General features: G+C 37.6%; 1 protein-coding gene and 1 non-coding gene across 2 annotated transcripts; one reads left to right on the forward strand and one right to left on the reverse strand.

Annotated features, from left to right (window-relative positions):
* Positions 1-6,525: 6,525 nt before the first annotated feature.
* On the reverse strand, positions 6,526-10,594 carry LOC140005840 (uncharacterized). The gene is made up of 3 exons (XM_072046900.1): positions 10,586-10,594; positions 8,922-10,188; positions 6,526-6,803 (listed from the first exon to the last, which is right to left on the reverse strand). Exons 1-3 carry the CDS (start codon positions 10,592-10,594, stop codon positions 6,526-6,528), a joined length of 1,554 nt encoding a protein of 517 aa, XP_071903001.1.
* Positions 10,547-10,653, forward strand: LOC113736126 (small nucleolar RNA R71). The gene has a single exon (XR_003459617.2). It is a non-coding gene; the product is annotated as a small nucleolar RNA R71 (small nucleolar RNA).
* Positions 10,654-25,793: the final 15,140 nt, after the last annotated feature.

Below are 25,793 nucleotides of genomic sequence, written 5' to 3' on the forward strand. Positions count from 1 at the left end.
ATGATTGATAGATAGCATGCAACTATGCCATGACACTAGAGAAATAGTTTAGAACAATGCGGGGACCTTTCAAGAAAACATCAAAACTACTGTTGCTCCCATGTCTTACATGGGATGGAAGTAAACAAAAGTCGCTAAGGGCCGAATGAACAATGAACCCGTCAAACTGTGATTCACTGTACTTTGGAGGGCGTTAGAATCATTTTCCAAGGCTTTTGTGGTGGTATTTTGGTCATGCCAGCTTTCTTTGGATAGACTCACGTAGTTTCTGCACCCATCATTACATCTTACAGTTTGCTAATCAGTGCCTTTAATCTTTCCCTTTGCTTTTTGTTGTTGAGGGATCAAGGACCTGCTCCTCGGATCCCTTCATTCCTTGAGGTCTTTACAGTGTATGGAGACAAATTCTTGGAGCTCGGAAGGTCTCACGAGACATTCACGGAGAAGACAAAGAATAATTGACGTGATATTCTGACATAAAGGCAGGCTTTAGAGGACCGACCTTGTATATGTACAGGACCTGTGGCCGAACTATAACCAAACTCTACCCCATAAAAGCAGTTCAAAACACAAGAATCCCTCTCTCCTAGATTGCTATAAATAACTTCATATGAATGAGAAATGGGTAATGAAAAAACCCTTCTAGAACTTTTCGCCTACTATTTGCCAAACTCCTATCTGACTTAAGCATCAGAGATAAAATGAGGGGAAAGCCCCCACTTTTCTCTTTCATTTTGTAAGGGCTTCGGGAGTTTGCCGACTTCACCTTCCCGTGGAACTCCTTGTATGCACAGTTGTCATGGAGGAAAAATTGTCACGTCATTTTTGGCATGCATCTCCTTTTTACATGAATTCTCTCAATGTTTTTAAGATAGAAAAACTTTGAACTTTTTCATAGGTCTGAACTGTAGCTGCTCTGCTCAATTTCTTTGGAGCTGCTCCTCTTGCTATGCAAATCTAATATGTCATTTGAGTCCGCTTTCCTTTTTTGCGTTTAGTTTATAGTTTTTGACATAACTTAGCTGATCAGCATTCTTTATTTGTATGTCTGGTACCTGAGCCGTGACCTCAGGATGAACCTTGGTCTCTTCGACTCAATGCTCGAGTTGTCTAGACCACGGGCCTCAGAAGAATTATCAAAAGTGGATCCGAAGATAAAAGTGACATAGTTGATATTATTTGATCTAATGTAACACAGTAGGTTAATAACTAAAATATTCTACAAGATCATCCAAGGAGAACGCACCCCAATGGACAATAGCTCCCCCATTTGGTATAAATATCCCACTTCTCCTCATAACTCGGGTAACCTGATAACCTCAAATTTCTCTAATACCAAGCTCCCAAACACTTTGCAGACTAACTTAGGCATCGGAACCAAAACGGGAAATCCCTCTTCACTCCATTGCTCTCGTTCTTGTTCTTCTTGTGCTTTCAGTAACTATTACTTCTCATTATCTGTATTCCTCCCTCTCTTTTCTCGTGTTTTAAATGACTTTTGCTGCCACGTATTATATATAGTCTGTTTTTGCAGCATAGACTATTAAAAATTGGAGCTTCTGATTGGTCGAGAAATTTCTAAAAATATGATGAAATTTAAAAAAATTCTACAAAGGGGGCGTTTTGTGTATCGTTTTCTATGTTGGGGGTCTTCGCATTTAGCAAATGCGAGCTCCTTGAGCTCGCATTTGTTAAATGCGAAGTTGACATGAATTTTGAGCCAACCGAAATTTAAAAAAAAAAAAAAAAAAAGCGTACCTCGCATTTTGCAAATGCGAGGTTAGTAACCACCAATATAGAAGGTCATTTCCTTAATTCTTTTTGACGTTTGATTAATACGTATTTGGATTTCTTAACTTTAGTAAATATTTAAAAGTCACTACCACTAAATATGTCACAGTTATGATTTCTTGGCTGTAAAGTTGTGTGAATTTCATTTCACTCGACAACAGTGAGACTAACAATAATCATTTTTTGCATTTAAAATAGCGATTGGTGGATTCAAAAAATTTATGAGTTTTGTAGCTTATTTGGAATTAGTCGAAAAAGGGAGAAAATGTTTGGAAAATTGCAGTTGGTGTAATTAGTGCAGAATTGTGATGATCCGAGCTCGTATCCTATAAAACCCAGAAGGATCCGACCGCGGATCGTTTGAAGCGCAAAAAATTAAAACAGGAGATCCGAGCTCAGATCATTCAAGTTCCAGTTGGATCCGAGACCTCGGATAAACTTCAGCAGTTGTGGATCCGAGCCATGTAGGATCCGAGGACTACAAGAACAGATACGACCTCGGATCTGTTCGCGGATAAAGCAGAAACGAGGGTTCGTTTCTGCACTTTTCAAATATTTCTTCCCTCTTCTCACCGAAACCCTACCCCCTTTTCTCCAATCTTCTATTTAATCTATCAAATCTCCAATCCTTCACCATAAACACCTCTCTAACCCTTGTATGATCATAAACCGTAAGCTATTTCACCACAAAACATCATCAAAATGGATTTTGATATTAAAAAGGCAATTTTGGGCCACACGGAATTTGTTTTATTTGTGGGTAAAATTGGACTTGTTTCTCCCTCATTTTTCATCATTATCATCCTCCAGCATCCTCCTTTACATTTGAGGTAACAATTTGCAATTTTTTTGAGATTTTATAATTCCTATTTTTGCATAATTTTTTTATTTTTTGAGTAATTGTGATAAAAGCTTATTTGTTGAAATTTGTTGATACAATTGTGTTACATTGTGATAATATATACATTTAGTTATGGTTGTTTGCTTAGATTTGAGAAATTTGTTAATATGGTGAGAAATTTTATAATTTTTCTCATGAAAGCACACTAGATTTTTGTTTGCAATTTCTTGTTTTTGTGTATAATTTGCATTTGTTTGCTTGAAATAAGTGCATCTTTATGCAAATTGATGATAAATTGTGGTAAGTATAGTGGGTAGTTATGTATTGGTTTGAAGGAAAGTGCCAAAAGTTGAGAATTGTTTGAATTGAAGATGTTTTTCGTAAGGCATATGGAGACGCTGCGATGAATTGATGTTTGAAGCTTAATGTTATAGCATACTTTCAAATTTTATTCCAATCTTACAAATGGTTTTAATTGTCAAAGTATTGGAAGTATTTAGCGTATCATGACAACCTTGTTGGTAATATTCATTCTCAATTTGAGAATTGTATTTGTGAGGTCTTACGTAGATTTTTTGCTTGAATTTTTGGTAAATGTTGGCAGGTAGTTTAGCCCTTTTTCAAGGGGAAACTCTGCTGAAATTTTTTTAAATTCTTATTTAATACGTGCGAGCAAGTTTCTACGATTTCTAATGAACGTTCATCTTGCTTTTGGTATAGGTATTATGGCTCGCACAAGAAGGTCTAGAGCACCGACACCTCCATCTTCGTCGACAGAGGAACACACACCTTCATTGCATGAGGAGTCACCTGAAGAGGAATCTCCGTCACCAGAGCCGCCACCTCGCTCTCGCCGGAAAACCGCGTCTACTAGCCGTGACGAGCCACCTCCGGACTACGATACCACTCGATTCACCTCGCTTGAAAACCAACAATGGTATGAATTCGGCTTAGACAAAGAGATTATCATCGAGAAGCACTTGGCACCGGAAGTGGATGCACACTACCACATCTCCACAGCATTCAAGCGCCTTGGTTGGGAGAACATCTTACAACTTCCCAAGCATTACTACCCAACCTTGGTCCGGGAGTTCTATGCCAACGTGGAAAACAAAGAAAGCCACAGTGGCAATCTCATCGTCTCGTGAGTTCGAGGCAAGAGAGTGGCTCTTACTCGGGATACACTGGGACACTTCGTCAAACTCAAAGACGAAAGACAAGATATCAAATTGACGAAGGAGTTCAAGGCGCGAGACTCTTGGCAGGTGGGAGAGGCGGTTGGACGCCTCAAGGGCCAGTATAGAGAGAGAGGAACTGCGAAGAAGCTTACAGTTTACGCCGATTCATTCGAGCATAGGTACCACCTAATCTTCTACCTGTTTGCCTTCAATGTGGTACCAAAAAAAAGTGGAAAACGGGAGCTCCGCAATAGTGATCTCTACTTTTTGGACAAAATGATGCATGGTGTGGGTGCGCAGCTGATCGGCATTCCTCTACCCAACATTATCATCAGTTATATGCGGACTACAGCTCGCCTGAGGGCCAGCGAGACCTGCTTCGGGTTTCCAAGACTGCTATCTCTCATTTTTGAGAAGGTCAAGGTTCCTCTTGGAACCGAGCGAGCTATCGTCACTAGGTCTGTCGAGGAGGTTAATACCTCTATACTCAAAGCTTTGGGCATTCCTACGAATTTTGGAGCTGCTCTGGTTCGAGACACTGGAGAGGCATCGACTTCTGCCCAGCCTCCTCCGCACACTGAACCACAAGCGGAAACTCGAGAGGCGGAGGCGCAGCAAGCTCTTCCTCTTCCTGTTCCTCGACCACCACCTCCTCCGAGATCAAAATGGCAAGAGCTCCTAAATGCCATTTGCTGTATGGAGGGACGAGTCGTCGAGCGTATCGATCAAACGGAGAGACAGATGACGAAGCGACTAGACAGGCATGATCGCCGTCTTCGGGCGATGGAAGAACACTTCAACATCCGCCGGTCGCCTACTCCGACACCTCATCAGGAGGAGGGCCATATTGGTACCTCACAGGGTCCTCATGGAGCGGAGGAGGCAATAGACCCTCGTTCCGAGCAGCCATGACGATCAGTAGCGGCTTGGATCTTTTATTTCTCTATTTTGCTTTTCTTTTGTTAAGACAACCTTTGTAGTTTTCTTATTGGATTATCTTGTCCAACTTATGTAGTTTCGTACCCTTGTTGTTTCATTTTGGACAGAATTGGGATGATTGTGAGGTTTGAAGGGCATCAAATTGCATGACCACTCATTTTGAGGGAAGTTTAGTGTCTCCGACATGTCTGTACAATGAGGGCATTGTAGATTTTAAATGTGGGGGAGTGATTACTTTGTCTTATGGGTGGTTGTGTTTTGAAATGTATAATTGCAGTTGTGTATGGTTAAAAATGTTGGAATTTGTCTCTGAAATGTTGTCATGAGATTAATTTCCTTGAAATTGAGGTTGTTGGTCGGGAGTTTTCATCCATTGTTATTTAAATTACTCTGTCAAAATTTTATCTTCCAGGCAAAAGTTTTCCAATATTTCAAATTAATGGCCAAAATGTTCCATGCTTTTGTGTCTATTTCTTCCATTGGATAAAATGTTATATGTTTTTTGGGAAGGTTTAGTTCTCATTTTGCTTGGAATGAACCATTATGCAATTAGGATTTTTAGTTTTTAGGAAGTATATTCGGTTAACTAAGCAAAATTACCTCGCTTGGAAATTTGCATGATTAATGATATTTGTCATTTTCACTTAATTTCGTTAGTAAGTGCTTGATATAGTCACGATAAGGCCAAACTGCAACAAAATTATGCTTAAATGACAAAAGAAATTGATGCCTAAATTAAAGAATAATATAATTAATTTTCTGCTCCAATGAATCATGTACTGGGTAACAAGGGGGCTGCCTTTTACAAATGTCGACAGGAACTTATTTAAGGGTTCAAAACGAATTGAAATTAGTGGATTAATGCGTTAATTTACTTAACACCGTGAAGGTTATTGAAGTATGAAATTCATGCACGAACTGAAAGAAATGTAAGGGCTAATTAAGAGGATAAACTGCACAACAGATTGGGAGCAAAATTGTACAAATATAGGAAAGGCGTAAAAAATAAAGCGTGGGAGTTGCTGCACACGGATCCGAGGCGCGGATCCGTGTTAACAAGAATGATCCGAGGCCTCGGTTGTACTTCTGCAGTAAGGGATCCGAGGTCTTTAGAATCCGACCTCGGATCTACGATCGAAAGTCCACGGATCATTTGGATCCGAGCACAGATCCGTATTACCAAGTTTGATCCGAGGCCTCGGATGTACTTCTGGAGTAAGTGATTTTGAGGTCTTTAGGATCCGACCTCGGATCTACAATGGAAAGTCCACGGATCATATGGATCCGAGCTCGTATCTATTATCACGAGACAGATCCGAGGCGCGGATCTGTCTCTTTCCTCAGGTCAATTGGCAGAGCCATTTTGCTACATCTTTCTCACAGGTTTTACAGCTATTTTGCAGAGCTTCACCTTCAATTGGCTAAGTTCGCTTTTACCTTTGTTCACCTTCCTTTCAAGTGGTTAGTTAATGCGCATGTTATCATATTTAAATTTCAAATCATCACATTTCCTGATTGCAATGTGTTATTTACAATTCCATTCCAATTGTGACTTCCGTAAGATCATAAGAAGAGATACAAAATAAAACATTCTTTTCGTGCCCTTGTATTTTAAATAATAATGTGAAGTATTATTTACATATAGGCATTTTTTTTTAGATTGAGTACCTCGCATGTTGTCCAAGTGATTTTTTAGCAGATGATTATGGAGTGATTATTTCTAAATTAGAAATGAGAACAGATGAGATCAAGCCAGACAATGGATATTGCACCGACTCAGATGGATGACAAAAAATGTTTTTCAACGATAATCTCTTTGTCCAAACCAGCCTCGTACCACTGTTGATTCTCGAGCGAGGTGAAACGAGTGGTATCATAGTTAGGAAGTGGCTCGTCACGGCTAGTGGATGCGGTCTTTCGGCGAAAGCGAGGTGGCGGCTCTGGCGAAGGAGATTCTTCTTCCGGCGACTCCTCTTGCAAGGAAGGGGTATGTTCCTCACTTGAAGAAGGAGTAGGAGTAGGAATGCGAGCCCTCCTTGTACGAGCCATAGTACCTATAAACAAGATGAGTATGTATTAGAAATGATAGAAACTTGCTCATACATGTTAAATAGGAATTTAAGAAAATTTCGGCAGAATTTCCTCTTAAAAAAGGGCTAAACTCCCTGCCAAACTGTACCAAAATTTAAACAAATAAACTTCCTAACACTTCTCAAATCCAATTCCCACATGTAAAAAGGATATTACCAATAAGGAAATCATTTCATGCATATTAAGTGCAAACAATTGAAAATTATATCCATAAACACACAAACACTTAAGAATATCTCCATTCCCATTTATAACACTCAATGTACATACATATGAGTTCCAATTCATCCAAACAAATGCTAATTATCTTAAGTAAAAGTGGTTCAATGTGGTCAACTTGATCAGGGACACACTCTTTTATCCCATAGGCTATTGTTCTAATGAGAGCATATCATGTTCAATTGGTATGTTAGTGACTTATACCTCTCGAAACAAGTTCATATAATCTATGAAAGTAAAATTCACAATTCTAAGTCAATAAAATACTCAAGCCCAAAAATTGAGAAAGAAATCTCAAAAATTATCACCAAATCCACAATTTTTCTAAAAAATAAACATAAAACTAGTTGTAACAATCTATTTAAGTGCAATGTAGCACAATTGTATCAAGAAGTTCTAACAAATACAAATTTATCACAATATACCCAAGAAATAGAAAAATGCAACATTAGAGATTATGTAAACTCAAAGAAAATTGCAAATTGTTACCTCAAATGTGTAGAGTGATGATGGAGGATGATAATGATGCAAAAATGGAAGACAAACAAGCCCAAATTTGACCTCAAATTGCAAGATTTCAGTTTGGCCCTATTTCACGTCTTGAAGATCAAAACCCCTCAATTTGATGTTTCTGATTCCAAATTGTTGAGGGTTAATGCTCACAAGAGTATTTGGGATGTTTTTTGTTGAGAAATATCCAAGGATTAATGGGCAAAATGGAAGATTGATGAAGGTAGGTTAGGGTTCGGTGAGAGAGAAAGAGAAAGGAGCTGGAAAATGAGGAACCGAGGCCTCGTTTCCTTTCTTATCGCGAACGGATCCGAGGTCGGATCCGTTCTGGAAGACCTCGGATCCGACATGGCTCGGATCAGTCTCAACAGAAACACAGACGAGCCCTCGGATCTATCTGGGTTGGAAATGATCCGAGGTCGGATCTATGGATCCGTGGTCGGATCTGTCTGGCTTTTTAGGATCCGAGCTCGGATCTGTATTTCTCTGCACTGATTGCAGAAACTGCAATTTTTCTAAACTTTTTCTCCCTTTTTCGGCCAATTCCAAAACACACATTGGACAAACTTTTTATCAAATCTAACCTCCCACGCACATGCAATATACCTTAAACACAATATCCATCCTCTCAAAACACAACAAACACATTTACATTGAAAATCGAGGGGTGAGGTTCTTTGATCATTTTTGCATTTTTACATCAAAATGGCAATTTTGAGCATTAAATACACATCAAATGAATCCATGAACCTTTATAACCATGATATCACCAAAACTCACTTGAAATGCTCAATGTATGTATAGGCATAGAAATTTTAAGCACTTAAAACACAATTTGGTAAAAAAAAAATTTCCCTTTTACACATATTCTTCAAGTGCACCACCGAGATGGATGATAAAACTCCCGTACTTCCTACAAACAAGTGAAATTCATCTAATTAGTCAATTAAATCACACCAAAATGTAAGAAGCACATAAAAATACACAAATACACTATTATTATTGGGTTACCTCCCAATTAGCGCTTTTATTTATAGTCGTTGGCTCGACTGAAAAAGTTGAATCACTTTAGAGCATTAGAGAGAGATTTTCTCCCCATGAGTCGAAACTCCCGAGCCAATCCACCATGTGGTGAACCATGCATTGATCTTCATAATCCAATTTCCTCAAATGCCAAGGAGGAATATTAGACTTGTCATAGAGAGGCTCAACTTCACCTTGGAGTGGATTTTGCTTGTCTTTTCTGAATTGGCTCAACTTTTCACCATTTTCTTCATGGAATGGCGAATTTATTAAGCCAACTTCCATCCTTATCTTCTCCTCCTTTGTTCCTACACCATGAAAGTTAGTACCAAGGACATTTATAAATTTAACTTCTTCGGTCCTTTCTTGGTTAACCTTTTCATCAGATGGCATATTAGAAACAAGAGCAGTAGGCTCTATACTCCCATCTTTATTATCCAAATTGAATTCCAATTCCTCACCATTAATCCGTAATATAAGCTTACCTTTTTCTACATCAATTATAGTTCGTGCAGTGGCTAAAAACGGTCGTCCTAGAATAATTGGCATTCTCACATCTTCTTCAATATCTAAGACAACAAAATTCACAAGTATTATAGATTGTCTTACCTTTATGAGCACATTTTCCAAAATACCCATGGGACGTGTGATTGACCGATCCGCCAATTGCAATGTAATATTGGTAGCTTTTAGCTCTTGAAGTCCCAATCTCCGAGCAACCGATAACGGCATAAGTGACACACTTGCACCTAAATCACATAAAGCATTAGAAAAATGCAATTGACCAATAGTGCAAGGAATAGAAAAACTTCCCGGATCTTTCAATTTAGGAGGGAGTTTATTCTTAATCAATGCACTACACTCTTCCGTTAATGCTATCATCTCATTATCTACAATTTTCCTCTTTTTTGACATGATGTCTTTCAAGAAACGTGCATAAGAGGGAATCTGTGTTATAGCATCAATGAAAGGAATGTTAATGTGCAATTGTTTAAACATTTTGAAGAACTTTTCAAACTCCCGATCCTGTCCATCTTTCTTCAACCTGTGAGGAAAAGGTATCACATTAGAATTTAATTTGGGATGAAGTGCATCAATATCAATGATAACATGATCATTTTGACTTTCTTGCTCCCCTTCAATTGCTTGCTTCTTGTCTTTTTCACCACCTGAATTTTCAAAATCGAATCCCTCAACCGTTTTACCGCTTCTAAGAATGATTGCATTGACATGCTCTCTCGGATTCACTTCGGTTTTACTTGGTAATTCACCAGGGTTTCTATTGTTGATTATATTGGCAATTTGACCAATTTGAACCTCTACATTCCTGTACATTGTAGTGAGTTGGTCCAACCTTCCTTCTACTCGCTCAAATCTGTCTGAAGTAACTTTTGCGAGCTTTTCCACTGCTATCTCCCAACCAGGTTTAGTTTCAGCTTGTTGTTGCCTTGATTGAAATCCCGGTGGATTAGTTGGCCTTGGTTGATTTCTTTGATCCTTCCATCCAAAGTTTGGATGATTTCTCCACCCCGGATTGTAAGTGTTCGAGTAGGGGTTATTTTGAGCATTACGATTGTAATTATTGACAAATTGTACCTGCTCAGAATCAACACACTCATTAGTATCATGCTCACCTCCACATATAGAACAACATGCTACATGTGCATTAGATGAACTTGGACCAACTCCACCTTGTCTACTTAGCAATTTCATCACATTATTCATTTGAGCACTCAACATATTGAGAGTGTCCATTTCTATCATACCTGCGTGACGTCTTGTATTACCTCTCTCATTGGCCCATTGGTAGTTGTTTGCTGCCATTTCTTCTATCAAATTATGAGCTTCTTGGGGTGATTTACCCATTAAAGCTCCACCTGCAGCTGCATCGATCATAGTTTTAGTAGAAAAAACTAAACCATTATAGAAGGTTTGTATGATTAACCACTCCGGCAGTCCATGATGTGGACATTTCCGAAGCAAATCTCTAAACCTTTCCCATGCCTCATATAATGATTCACTTTCTAATTGGCTAAAACTAGTGATATCCATTCTAAGCTTAGCAGTCTTACCTGGTGAAAAATACTTATTTAAGAATGCTCTTGATAACTCATCCCATCCAGTGAAAGTATTAGGAGCATGAGAGTGTAACCAAAGTTTGGCCTTATCTCTCAATGAAAATGGGAACAATCTTAGCCTTATAGCATCATCACTAACTCCATTCATTTTAATTGTATCACAAATTTCCAAGAATGTAGCTAAGTGTGTATTAGGATCTTCTACTGCATTACCTCCAAATTGAGATTGTTGAACCATTTGGATAAGCGCTGGTTTAATCTCAAAATTGTTAGCATTTACCGTGTCGCGCCCCATTTTTTGATAAATAAATAAAATTGTTTTTGTGATTTTATTGGTTTGGAAAAAAGTGAATTTTTTGATAAAAATAAAAACGGGTCTAAATGGGGGTTTTGAGAGTGCGACGATTTGACCCAAGAAAAATAGTTCAAAAAGGGTTTTTTATATGAAAAATGGAGTCGCCACTTGGTATAGAGTTAGGGTGTACCAAGTCACCCAAAAAGTGAATTTTTCAAGGAAAAAAATAAGAAACCCTTTTGAACGACTCCTAGTCCACGTAAACCAAAGAAAAAGGTTCGGGAGTCACATTTGACAAAGGGGAAGGCAAGGATAAAATCCAAGGCACCCCTTTGACCTAGCCAAGGCTAGTTGCATGATTTAATCAAAGATTTTCTTGTTTTAACCAAAAAATTTATTACATTTGGATGCACTACATGAATGCAAACCCTAGACCTAGGGGTATTGGGGGAAATTTCCCTTCAAAGGTTGAGTGGTGCCAATCATATTAATTGTGAAGCCCAATAACGATCCTTCGAAGAAGTCACAAATAATGCAAGTGGGATGCAAATGAATGGAATGCATGTATGCAATGTGAGGATATGTGAAGTGAGAAAAATAATAAAAATAATAGGATGTAAGTGGAGGTGTGCAAATGTATTTACAAGTGTTTGTGTGCAAGTGAAGGGATAAAAAGGTGTACGTGTGCAAATGGGAGGAAAAGTGTTCGTGTGCAAGTGAAGGGATAAAAAGGTGCATGTGTGCAAATGAGACAAAAGTGAAAGTGTGCAAGTGAAGGGATAAAAGGTGTACGTGTGCAAATGGGAGGAAAAGTGAAAGTGTAATGATAGAGTGGATTTAGAATGCATGAGCCTAGGGAATGCATGCATACTGAGTACGGGGAGACCTAAATCGTGACTCAATTTGCCCTTTTATAGAGAGGATACAAGCGTGCTAAGGCTTAGAAAAAGCCACACTCGTCTATATCCCATATTTAAGGGGACTCTCAATCAAATGAACCCTATAGGTAGCATGAAATGCAAAAATCCTAAAATGAAGGGAGAAGGGGTTCGAGGGGCATGCAAAATGATAAAACTAAAAAGAATGCATGACATGTAATGAACATGCAAACATGTGCTAACGAGGGGAAATCCCTAAGGGTCTAGCGTTGGACTAGCCCATTCTATGAATTCCGACTAGCGTTGGACTAGTGGAAACGTCCATTCATCCATCACATTCATTCAGGCTATAGAAAGCGAGTAGACATGCCAAACACTCATAAATACATAGCACATAACACTTAGCATGCTCGACTAGATGCAAGGTCCTAACAAAGCAAATTAACACGTAGCAACTAAGCATGCAAGACACATAAGACAATTAACCCCTAACTATTACATTTGCTAGCTAGGCACACGACTTCGGTAGGTCTTCATTGAATGCTCCTCCAAGCCCTATCTATTACATTAGAGTAAAAGGGGGAAAAGGAATAAAATGATTAAATCCCTAACTATTACAAGCCAAGAGGTGTACACATACCCCATAAAGAATAACTTAAATAAAAAAGTAAAAGTAAATGGCATAAATGAAAGAAATTAAAGAAAGGTTAGGAAAGCAAAGTAGACATGCATTTCACTTAGCACGTTGGAGCACGTAGGAAAAATAACGCAAGAATATAGAAGTTACCTCCCTTGCAATGGAAATCGAGTAAATGAGATATTAGCTTCAAAACAATAAAAAAGGTCAAGGCACCAATTTATTTGACAAATAATCACAAAGGATAAAAATAAACATGAATTTGAATCAATTAAATCACGTCAACAAACCACATTTAAGAAGTCAAGAGAAGAAAGGACTTGATTGCAAAGATTGACAAAATTTTGGGGCCAAAATTAAAGAAAACAAAGTTCAAGGACTTATTTGCAATTAAAGTAAGGACCGAATTGAAAGTAGTTGAAAATATCCAGGGCCACAATGAAATTAAAGAAAAGTACAGGGACTGATCTGCAAATGCGTTCTCTGGTTTCTTAATGGACTAGGCCATGGGGCCATTTTATTAATTTCTTGGGCCAAAACAAATTGACCCGATCGGAAGTCCAAAGTACTGAAATGGGCTAGCATATTATTTTGGCTCAAAATTAGCCAACCAAATAGATGGGCTTTGGCTCTCTAGCCCAAACCAGAAAAAACAAACAAAATAAACCAAAACAACTTTTTTAAACCCAAACACAAAATAACCTCTTAGCCCAAACACTTATTTCATTAAACCAAACAAAATAAACAAATCAACAAAATTATTAAGCCGCAATTATGACCCACAATCAAAAATTAATCTATCCCCAAAGCCACATAAAATATGCAAACAGAGGATTAAACTTAAAATGACAAAATTAGTTCACTTATTCCAAGTTTTGGGCCATAGCAGAATAAGGGGAAGCTGAGGGGTTAAATTGCAATTTTGGAAGATTGTTTTCATGCAATCTTCATGCAAATGACGTGAAAAACAACATGAGAAACAACATTCTGCAGCAGAAATTTCTGCTGAAAGCTTTCGGCCACCCAGCATTTTACAAAGACAGCCTTCAAACATAGCCAAATCCAAACACAACTATCAACAATTCTCTCACTTTGCATCATAAAGCTTGTAGACTTAAACACCCAAAATCGGACAACAGACATGCAAAATTTAAACAGCTCAAGCAGCCTCATGCCAAGTTTTACAAATTTTCTGCAACATCTCTTATCAAACCATTAGCAACCGAAACTTCAACAAGAGAAACAGCACACACAACTTGCTTTTTAGTTAAAGTCTCAAACCCAAATATGAAAGCTTTGAACTAAGCGACTAACTACACAATCACCATCATCCAAACAGGAAGAACATTTAGAAAAATCTCATGCAAAATTCTGGAACAACATGCAAACATTTGAAAAAAAAGAAATCTGCTGCAACTTTCTCTATTTCTTATTCAACAACCAGGAAGCTTGTGATGCTTCTAAACCAAGCTTTGAACTCAAACAATCGCCAAATTTCATAAGACCATCATCCAACATAAATGTGAACAAACAAGCCAATGAAGTCTAAGATAAAGTGGGGCTGAAAAACACAAGTTTCTAAACAAAAATTCAGGCAGCTTGGTCGAAGTTTTCTGAAGCTACAGAAGTTCACCTACCCGGCGAACATTTGAACACATAACACAGATTTGGACAGAGTTCCTCAACTCAACCTCAAACATCGAATTTTGTCTCCCGCATACAAACATCAGGTAATGAACATACGGCACAACACAAACAGATGACTTGACATGATGGAAAGCATCTCGATGAAAAATGTACCAAATAAACTAACATCAAGTACCATTTCAGCTTTTTTCCGGTCAGCAACATCAGAAATTTAGTTTCGAATCCAAGCACTCTCAATCAGACAATGAAACCCACAAGAACTTCCCCTCCCAACCTTAATTCGAATGCATATGATGGATGCGACAGGAACGGCAAAATGTAAGGCAGCCATGCACCAAAGATTCTCAAATGGGAGGAAAGGAATTGAACTTGATGACTTGTTCATTTTCCTCACATAAAACCGCAGATGAATCATTTTTAAGATGAATTTCTAGTCTGACATTTCGTTGGACAAGAAAGACATTAAGATTTCACTGTCCTTTTGCCTAGTTGATGTTATAATCTGTCCCAAAAATTATCAGCAAACCCAATCAAATTACTCTTAAATAACAGAAATTATATACATCACATGAATGGGAGACACGAAAAGGGATAAACTACGGGTTTCAATCGAGCATTTCATCAAACACCAGACGGGTATTGAAAAATTCAATGATTTTTGTTCAATTGATGCCATAGCTAGCCCAAAATTTTTGTCGGGAAACAAAACAAAATATCCCAACCAATCCATAAAGCATGCTCGGTCAAAATTGTGGACAATCCACAAAGAAAATTCGAGAAATCATCCTCTGTTTTAAATTTCCAAATATGAACTTGCACAAAAAAATGAATTTCAAAGAAAAAAGGATCTCTTACCACACATATTTCCTCGGCAAAGATGTGCCGATGGCGGCGGCCTCCGACGAAGTGGGGGGTGGTGGCTCCTCGCGAGTGCAGCAGCTTCGGCTGCCCTGTTTTCTGCAGCCTTTGTTTTGCTCTCACAGAAACTCTCTTCCATTTCCCAGATTTACTTCCTTCCTCTTCGTCCGTCTCTCTCTGACTTTCTCTTTTTGTTTTGCTCCCGGCTATCCCTCTCTATTTCCTCTTCCTCTTTTCATCCGAAGCCCCCCACCCCTCTGGTCTCTTTCTTTTTCCTTTTTATCCTCCTCCCGAATGGCTAAACCCTCCAAAAACCTGATATCAAAGGCCCTCAGCAAATCTCATCTCACCGCATTTCCTCGATCATCCGATCATCTTCAACTTCCAGCTTTGACAGATGAGGGCCAAGTGGAGCGATCAAACGGAGTAAAAAATGAAGGGAAAAACCGGCAAATGAGCTAAGAAAACCATTTTTGTATCTGCGTTTTGCCGAAAAGAAACAATGAGGAAAGGTTATAATCCTACGCTTCTCAAGGTCCATAAGCCTGTCTCTTTTTTCTCATTTTTTAACACGTAATGAAATATTTTTAAAAGAAATGCTGCAAAATTGAATTTAAAAGAAATAAACACATTTTAGTGAACATTGAATTTAAATCAAAACAACTAAAGCATATTTTTTTTGAAAGCTTTTTTTCTTTTTCTTCTTTTTTTCCGAGAAATTCTACGCTAAAAACTTAAAAATAAAAATAAAACTATAAACTAAAAACTAAAAATCGAATAAAACTAACACGACAAATAAAAACTAAAAAAAATAAACAGCAAATGAAATTACACCAAAAATTTGGTGTCTACAGTTTGCCCTTCTTTGTCTGAGTTTTGAAAAAACTTGAGGCAAAGAAGTAGACACCAAATACCTACCTGCATTATTCGGCTGCAAAATGATTCCAACGAACAAGAATTCTAAAATGGGACTGACCCAAACATAAAATTAAAACGGGACTGACCCGAACAGGAAATTTTAAAACGGGACTGACCCGAACAGAATTTAAACGGGACTGACCCGAACAGAATTTAAACGGGACTGACCCGAACAGAAATTTAAACGGGACTGACCCGAACAGAATTTAAACGGGACTGACCCGAACAGAAATTAAACGGGACTGACCCGAACAGAATTTAAACGGGACTGACCCGAACAGAATTTAAACGGGACTGACCCGAACAGGAATTAAACGGGACTGACTCGAACGAAATTTAAACGGGACTGACCCGAACAGAATTTAAACGGGACTGACCTGAACAGGAATTTAAACGGGACTGACCCGAACAGAATTTAAACGGGACTGACCCGAACAGAATTTAAACGGGACTGACCCGAACAGAAATTTAAACGGGACTGACCCAGAAATTTAAACGGGACTGACCCGAACAGGAATTTAAACGGGACTGACCCGAACAGGAATTTAAACGGGACTGACCCGAACAAAAATTTAAACAGGACTGACCCGAACAGAATTTAAACGGGACTGACCCGAACAGAAATTAAACGGGACTGACCCGAACAGAATTTAAACGGGACTGACCCGAACAGGAATTTAAACGGGACTGACCCGAACATAATTTAAACGAGATGAATTGAAGTGAGATGGTGTGTTGGTGGGATTGACCCATGTTTATTGGTGATGCAAATGAAAGCAGTGAAATGAAGTGTTAATGAGACCGACCCATGTTTGTTAGTGATGCAAATGAAAGCAGTGAAATGAAGTGTTAATGAGACCGACCCATGTTTGTTAGTGATACAAATGAAATGCTCACTAGTGGGACTGACTCACGGCTAGTGGCGAACGAAAAGGAAATGCTCACTGGTGGGACTAACCTCAGGCTCCAGTGGCTTTGAAAATGAAATGCTTTGACAATCGGACAGTGGGATTAAACCCGATCCTGCCGTGATGAACTTGATTTGATTTTTTGATTTTTGATTTTTTGATTTTTTGATTTTTTGATTTTTTGATTTTTTGATTTTTTGATTTTTTGATTTTTTGATTTTTTGATTTTTTTTTTGATTTTTTGATTTTTTGATTTTTTGATTTTTGAATTTTTTCTGATTTTTCGAGAGAATCTTTTTCAAAATAATTTGCCCTCAGTGTAGGGCCCTTTTCCCTTCTTTCTTTTCTTTTTTCGGCGTCGGCTTTCCACATCACCAGATGCTCCTTCGTCGATTTCAACTATGAATACCTGCACAGGGGCTTACCAAAATATGACATGCACTTGAATTTCATGAAAAGAAACAGCGTGATTGATTTGAAAAATGCATTATTTGATTCTTGGACGAAATCCTCAAATGAACTATAAAAATTTTGCCCCAGTGTGGGCTTGTTTTCACGAAATCTCATAACAAAAATTTGCCCCAGTATGGGCCATTTAATTGCAAAAACTTGTTTGGATGACTTTCCATTTACTGAACATAGTAAGAAACTATGTTTCCAAAAAGAAAAACTTCATGATGAATTTCTTGAAATAAAACCAAATCACAGAGGATTTCTTCCTCATTTTTAGCATCTGTGCTTTGGGTAATGAGTCACCATTTTCAGTTGGCTCATCTTTTCGGGACCAATCAAGTGACTTTATTTTTGAAATGGCTAAGGAAATGGGAAGTCAGAATTTGTCTCATTTTTGTGCCCCAGTTGTATGTAATCCATCAAATGTCACATTTTAGTGAAAGCAAATAGTTTGTCACCCTCATTTCTTAAGAAAACGTAGTCAACATGCAAGCTTCTAGGCTTGTAACGTATGGACAGAAGTGATAGCTAAACATGTGAGAAAGGGTTATACCCTTATGATCACAAATGATTTGATGAATTTCTTATGAGCATGATCCTTCCTTTGGATTGTCATGAAGGAATAAGTCAACGATGGACTTTGTTAGCTTGTAATGTGGCTTGAAAACGATAGCTAAAGAATAAAACTTTCAAGGACATAGCTCCGAAGATCGCATTTTTCCAAAATTGCCCCTATTTTGAACTCGAAAATTCTGAACTTTGTTTGGATTTTCTCATCATTCCCCAGGGACTTCAGCGTCGAATTTTCGGCATTTTCTTTTCTTGCTTTTCTTTCGCTTCTTTTCTTTTCCCTCGAGCTGATGGGTTTTCACATGGTGAGTAGAGTCAGCCCCCATACTCAAGCAATTCAGAAATACAGCTAAAATTTTTCGGCATCAGAAATTTTCTTGACAGGGCCATTGCAAAGAACATAAGCCAGGACTTTTCAGCTTTTGTAATGGGGTCTGGTGGGGTGCTTAGAAAAGTTAAGGCTTGAAAGCGGATTTCAAAAGTGGTTTGAATAATCTGAGATCGCATTGCTGCGCCAACCCTATTTTAGGGCTAAATCAGAATTTGCCCCAGTTTATGCTCAATTGAGGCCTTTTCTTTTTCATTTTCTTTCTTCTTTTGACTTTTCGGCTTTCTGCCATTTTTTAAATTTTCACAAAATTTGCCCCAGTTTATTTTGAACTGAGGTTCTCTTTTCTTTTGCTTTTGTTGTTGCCTTAGCACTTTTCACCTCTTGGGACTTTTCTTTCCTTTTCCAACTCAAAGTTACCCCAGTGTGGGGTTTGCGATTCTCAGGGGTTGCCAAACGAAGTAATTTATTCTGAAAGCTCAAAAGGGATAATTAGGGATAGAATGTTCGATTGGAAAAGAAGAGGGCCTGACTTTTAATCCGTTCCTTGCATTAACTCTGAAAGGAAAATTTTCATTAATGCAAAATTTTTGCATGCACCTGAATCAACTGACTGAGGAAGACCCTTGGTCATCCATATCTGTGAAACATAGAGGATCCGCCAGACAACTTTTCTTTCTTTTCTTTTCACTCTTCTTTTTCTCACAATTGAAGCTCAGGTAGAATCAAATTTCCCCAATTTGCGGTTCCCCCTTTTGAGTTTTAGCATTTTTTGCTTTTTTTTTTTTTTTTTTTTGAAAAAAACTCCAATCTCCCTCCCCAATGTGGGGTGTGATCATAGGTGCTTTGAAAAGAACCATCAATTTAGCTCAAATGAGAATGCAAGGGGTAAATTGTGTTTAGATTGTAGAAACGACGGCCAAAGCATCATTCTTACGCTCCATGACAATTAAGGTGACGAAACGCTCATTGAGAATCCATTCCCCTTTTGATATGTGAAAATTTTCCAATGTAGGGTAGTGAGCTTTAAGACTCTTATTTGAAACGAAATTATTCTTTTAAAGGCTCAAATGGGAGAGCAAATGATAAAAACTGTATGGATAGAGAAACGAATACTTAAAGTATCATTCCAAATTTTCAAAACAAACAAGAATAATGCACATTTTTGCTTTCATTGAGATGTGAATTGAATCTAATTAGACGCTATGGACATTTTTCCAAGCAAAGATTGCCCCAATTTGCAATTTATCAATCAATGTGACTGATTTTATTTTGGGGTCAATAGGAGTGGGCAAAATATGAATTGTACAGTAAAGGAAAAAAAGGTATCTCATTGGGTCTTTTGAGTGACTTCTTTTAACTTTGAGCACTCTTATTGGATAGCTCGGATCACCAATCTAGTGTACGCAAGAATTTTAGAAAGCATACACTTGTGAATTTTCAGACTGGAGGTTGAGGAAATCTCAATTTAGTCTTATTTTCTTTAAAATTCATCATGAAATTTCCAATGAGCAAAAAGAATGAAATGTACATGGATATACAAAACAATAATTGTCCAAAAATTTTATTGCTGAAAGAGTTTGAAACAAAATGCTCATTCAATTATAATACAAATGAGAAGAGAAAAACTTCTAAGAACTCCCCATATACACATTTCTGCCTCTTTTGGGAACAAGAATGTATTAACAAATCCAATATACAGAGTCTTCTTTGAAAAATAATTATGAAATCTCTTAGAAGCTCTTAGTCTAGAACTTTTAGATGGATCTTTCACGTTTCCATTGTAGGATCTGCCCAAAAATCAAATAATACTTGTAATTTTCACACTTTATTAGATCAGAAATGTTATCAAATGTAGAAAAATATTTTTGCCTTATTGAAACATTTTTTATGAATGCAGGGGAGGGGGAAAAACAAAAGAAAAATAACCCGAGTTAGTAAACAAGACTGCAAAATCGGTATGCATGTCCTATGGGGGAACCCTTTTTGTGCCAAAGGTAAGCCTAGCATGAAAATGCAATCCTCTAGGGTAGGCACCATACAATACCTGATGAATCCGATCAGTTGATTGGGTGAAAAAAAAAATGATTTGAAAAATTTTGCCTCCAATTGGAGTGAAAAGACACATTTGTCCTAAAAATTAGAACAAAGTCCGAATGGATTGCTTGCCTTGATTGACACAAAAAAATGACGTGTAAAAGAGATTGCAATGTTTAGACTAGGTCACTCAGTGAACCTTAGACCGAAACCCTAAGAGAGGGAAATCTGGTCAAATGCATAGGATGAAATTGATGGTTTATTCAAAAATTGACTAGATTACCTTAAGAAGGGTAAAATGGTCAAATGCATTGAATGAAATTTGATTATTTATTCAAAATCGAATGGATAACCCTAAAAAATGAATTAAATGAATCAAATGAACTAAATGAAATCAATTGATCAAACGCATTGAGTGAAATGATGATTTATTCAAAATCGACCGTATGACCCTAAAAAAGGGTAAATTGGTCAAATGAATTGAATGAAATTGATGAATTGACCGAACGACCCTAAAAATGGTAAATTGGTCAGATGAATTGAATGAAATTGATTTATTCAAAAATTGACCGAATGACCCTAGAAAGGGTAAATTGGTCAGATAAATTGAATGAAATTGATTTATTCAAAAATTGACCGAATTCAAAAATTGACCGAATAACCCTAGAAAGGGTAAATTGGTCAGATGAATTGAATGAAATTGATTTATTCAAAAATTGATCGAATCACCCTAAAAAAGGGTAGATTGGACAAATGGACTAAATGAAAACTTGATTTATTCAAAATTGGTTCGATTGCCCTACCAATGGGTGAATTAGCCAAATGAATGAAATGGAGATTGATAACTTATGCAAAAATCGACCAAATCACCCTAAAAGGGTAAATTGGTCCAATGAATTGATGACTTATCCAAAGATCGGCTGGATGACCCTAAAAAGGGTAAATTGGTCAAATGAATGAATGATTTTTCAAAAATTGACCGGATGACCCTAAAAAGGGTAAATTGGTCAGATGAATTGAATGAAATTGATGAATGAATTGACAAAATGGATTGGATAAAATGGATGATTTTCTCAAAAATCGACTAAGTTTTGAAATCCGACATTGAAACCCTAATTGGTCAAATGAAATTGACAATTTATTAAAAATCGACCGGATTACCCTAAAAAGGGAAACGGGTCAAATGAGTTGAGTGAAATTTAAAACTTACTCAAAATTGACCGAATCATCCTAAAAAAGGAACTTGATCGGATGAATTGAATGAAATTGAGAATTTTATTCAAAATTGACCGGATCGTCCTAAAAAAAAAAGAACTTGGTCAAATGAATTGAATGAAATTGAGAATTTATTCAAAGTTGGCCAGATCGCCCTAAAAGGGTAAATTGGTAAAATGAATCGACGATTTATTCAAAATCGACCGGATGACCCTAAAAAGGGTAAATTGGTCAAACGACCCTAAAAAGGGTAATTTGGTCAAATGAATTGATGATTTATTCAAAATCGACCGGATGACCCTAAAAAGGGTAAATTGGTCAAACGACCCTAAAAAGGGTAATTTGGTCAAATGAATTGATGATTTATTCAAAATCGACCGGATGACCCTAAAAAGGGTAATTTGGTCAAATGAATTGAATGAAATTGATTTATTCAAAAATTGACCGAATGACCCTAGCAAGGGTAAATTGGTCAGATGAAATTGATTTATTCAAAAATTGACCGAATAACCCTAGAAAGGGTAAATTGGTCAGATGAAATTGATGATTTTTCAAAAATTGACCGGATGACCCTAAAAAAGGGTAAATTGGTCAAATGAATTGACGTTTTATTCAAAATCGACCAGGTGACCCTAAAAAGGGTAAATTGGTCAAATGAATGGATGATTTTTCAAAAATTGACCGGATGACCCTAAAAAAGGGTAAATTGGTCAAATGAATTGACGTTTTATTCAAAATCGACCGAATGACCCTAAAAAGGGTAAATTGGTCAAAATGAATTGACGATTTATTGAAATGAATCGGCAAAATGGATTGGTTGAATTGTCCGGCCATTGGTTATTTCAAAATCATTTAGGTGCATTAGTTTATGACCTTCTAAAAATCAAATTTTGGCCTGAATTTATTTATCGTCTCAAAAGGAGGAATCATTTGTGAATTTCTTCAAATTAATGTCCTTCACGCAAGGGATTTTTACCAATTTTTGATAAAACGGCCAAAAAGTGATTATTAGATGCTCATATTCCAAAGATCACTCTATGAAAATAATCGGATCCTACCTTACCTTGTGCACTACCCCTTTGGATGGTATAAAATGTAAACATGCAAGTCTCATTGGATTAAATATCCGAGACGCAAAGTGGTTTATTCCTAACACGGGATCCCCTAAGTGGCATTCCCTTTCTAGGGTTTAATGCATGATGCCAGTTTATTAAAGCGATGTAAATATGTGACAAATATGGCCTAAAGGACATAGATAATGCATCGAGGGAAAAAGGTCTAAAGTGAAATGTACTTATTGAAAATTGAGTGCAATAACCGAAATTTAAACATGTGAGTTATCTAATGGGTAGGCCACTAAAAGAGTGCCAAAGAGGCCTCTTATTTGCTAAGGCACATGAATGCAAGCCAAGAAAACAAAAAGAATGGTTAGTGCAATTGATAGTACACATAACACATTGGGAGCAAATAAGAAAGGAAATACAATAAAACAAGTAAAAGGGGTGGAACCCCTTCCCTCGTGCCTAAAGTGCTTAAAAGAGGGTGAGGCTGACTCTAACTTAGGCCAATGCTAACATGGATGCATGAGGCTGGGGCTCACTAATGCAACTAGACTCGATAAGGCTTCGGCTCCCAAGCCTTCAGACCTAAAGGCAAAGGGTCATCACTCCCAAGGCCTTTGATCGGTGGCTCGAGTGATCCCTTAGGTAGCGCTATGGGCGCAGTGCACACCAGCCGCCTACCCAAGGCGATCGATCCTAATCCTACAAGGCGGTGTGGGATAGCGCCCACGAAAAATAAAATAAAATGGGATAACAATAAATAAACGTGCACGTATGAAGTGTTCCCTATTTTGAGGGAAGGGGTTGAGAACCACGCGAGGCTCTAAAGGTGACACACACCCCCCCAAATGCAATGCATAGCGCGAAATCATACATAAATAAATCATCCATCCATCCAAACAATCGTAGGCGAATGTGTGAGGAAGTGAGTTGATACGCGAAATGCAAAAATCCTAAAAAAAGGAAAAAATGCAATCCTAAACATCCAATGTGATAAATGAAAAGGTTAAAAGAAGAAAAGAATTGACTAAATCGATTGCTCGGACTCTCGAGTCCCCAGTGGAGTCGCCAACTGTCGCGCCCCATTTTTTGATAAATAAATAAAATTGTTTTTGTGATTTTATTGGTTTGGAAAAAAGTGAATTTTTTGATAAAAATAAAAACGGGTCTAAATGGGGGTTTTGAGAGTGCGACGATTTGACCCAAGAAAAATAGTTCAAAAAGGGTTTTTTATATGAAAAATGGAGTCGCCACTTGGTATAGAGTTAGGGTGTACCAAGTCACCCAAAAAGTGAATTTTTCAAGGAAAAAAATAAGAAACCCTTTTGAACGACTCCTAGTCCACGTAAACCAAAGAAAAAGGTTCGGGAGTCACATTTGACAAAGGGGAAGGCAAGGATAAAATCCAAGGCACCCCTTTGACCTAGCCAAGGCTAGTTGCATGATTTAATCAAAGATTTTCTTGTTTTAACCAAAAAATTTATTACATTTGGATGCACTACATGAATGCAAACCCTAGACCTAGGGGTATTGGGGGAAATTTCCCTTCAAAGGTTGAGTGGTGCCAATCATATTAATTGTGAAGCCCAATAACGATCCTTCGAAGAAGTCACAAATAATGCAAGTGGGATGCAAATGAATGGAATGCATGTATGCAATGTGAGGATATGTGAAGTGAGAAAAATAATAAAAATAATAGGATGTAAGTGGAGGTGTGCAAATGTATTTACAAGTGTTTGTGTGCAAGTGAAGGGATAAAAAGGTGTACGTGTGCAAATGGGAGGAAAAGTGTTCGTGTGCAAGTGAAGGGATAAAAAGGTGCATGTGTGCAAATGAGACAAAAGTGAAAGTGTGCAAGTGAAGGGATAAAAGGTGTACGTGTGCAAATGGGAGGAAAAGTGAAAGTGTAATGATAGAGTGGATTTAGAATGCATGAGCCTAGGGAATGCATGCATACTGAGTACGGGGAGACCTAAATCGTGACTCAATTTGCCCTTTTATAGAGAGGATACAAGCGTGCTAAGGCTTAGAAAAAGCCACACTCATCTATATCCCATATTTAAGGGGACTCTCAATCAAATGAACCCTATAGGTAGCATGAAATGCAAAAATCCTAAAATGAAGGGAGAAGGGGTTCGAGGGGCATGCAAAATGATAAAACTAAAAAGAATGCATGACATGTAATGAACATGCAAACATGTGCTAACGAGGGGAAATCCCTAAGGGTCTAGCGTTGGACTAGCCCATTCTATGAATTCCGACTAGCGTTGGACTAGTGGAAACGTCCATTCATCCATCACATTCATTCAGGCTATAGAAAGCGAGTAGACATGCCAAACACTCATAAATACATAGCACATAACACTTAGCATGCTCGACTAGATGCAAGGTCCTAACAAAGCAAATTAACACGTAGCAACTAAGCATGCAAGACACATAAGACAATTAACCCCTAACTATTACATTTGCTAGCTAGGCACACGACTTCGGTAGGTCTTCATTGAATGCTCCTCCAAGCCCTATCTATTACATTAGAGTAAAAGGGGGAAAAGGAATAAAATGATTAAATCCCTAACTATTACAAGCCAAGAGGTGTACACATACCCCATAAAGAATAACTTGAATAAAAAAGCAAAAGTAAATGACATAAATGAAAGAAATTAAAGAAAGGTTAGGAAAGCAAAGTAGACATGTATTTCACTTAGCACGTTGGAGCACGTAGGAAAAATAACGCAAGAATATAGAAGTTACCTCCCTTGCAATGGAAATCGAGTAAATGAGATATTAGCTTCAAAACAATAAAAAAGGTCAAGGCACCAATTTATTTGACAAATAATCACAAAGGATAAAAATAAACATGAATTTGAATCAATTAAATCACGTCAACAAACCACATTTAAGAAGTCAAGAGAAGAAAGGACTTGATTGCAAAGATTGACAAAATTTTGGGGCCAAAATTAAAGAAAACAAAGTTCAAGGACTTATTTGCAATTAAAGTAAGGACCGAATTGAAAGTAGTTGAAAATATCCAGGGCCACAATGAAATTAAAGAAAAGTACAGGGACTGATCTGCAAATGTGTTCTCTGGTTTCTTAATGGACTAGGCCATGGGGCCATTTTATTAATTTCTTGGGCCAAAACAAATTGGCCCGATCGGAAGTCCAAAGTACTGAAATGGGCTAGCATATTATTTTGGCCCAAAATTAGCCAACCAAATAGATGGGCTTTGGCTCTCTAGCCCAAACCAGAAAAAACAAACAAAATAAACCAAAACAACTTTTTTAAACCCAAACACAAAATAACCTCTTAGCTCAAACA

Source organism: Coffea arabica, chromosome 1c (assembly GCF_036785885.1).
Source record: "Coffea arabica cultivar ET-39 chromosome 1c, Coffea Arabica ET-39 HiFi, whole genome shotgun sequence".
Lineage (NCBI taxonomy): Eukaryota > Viridiplantae > Streptophyta > Magnoliopsida > Gentianales > Rubiaceae > Coffea > Coffea arabica.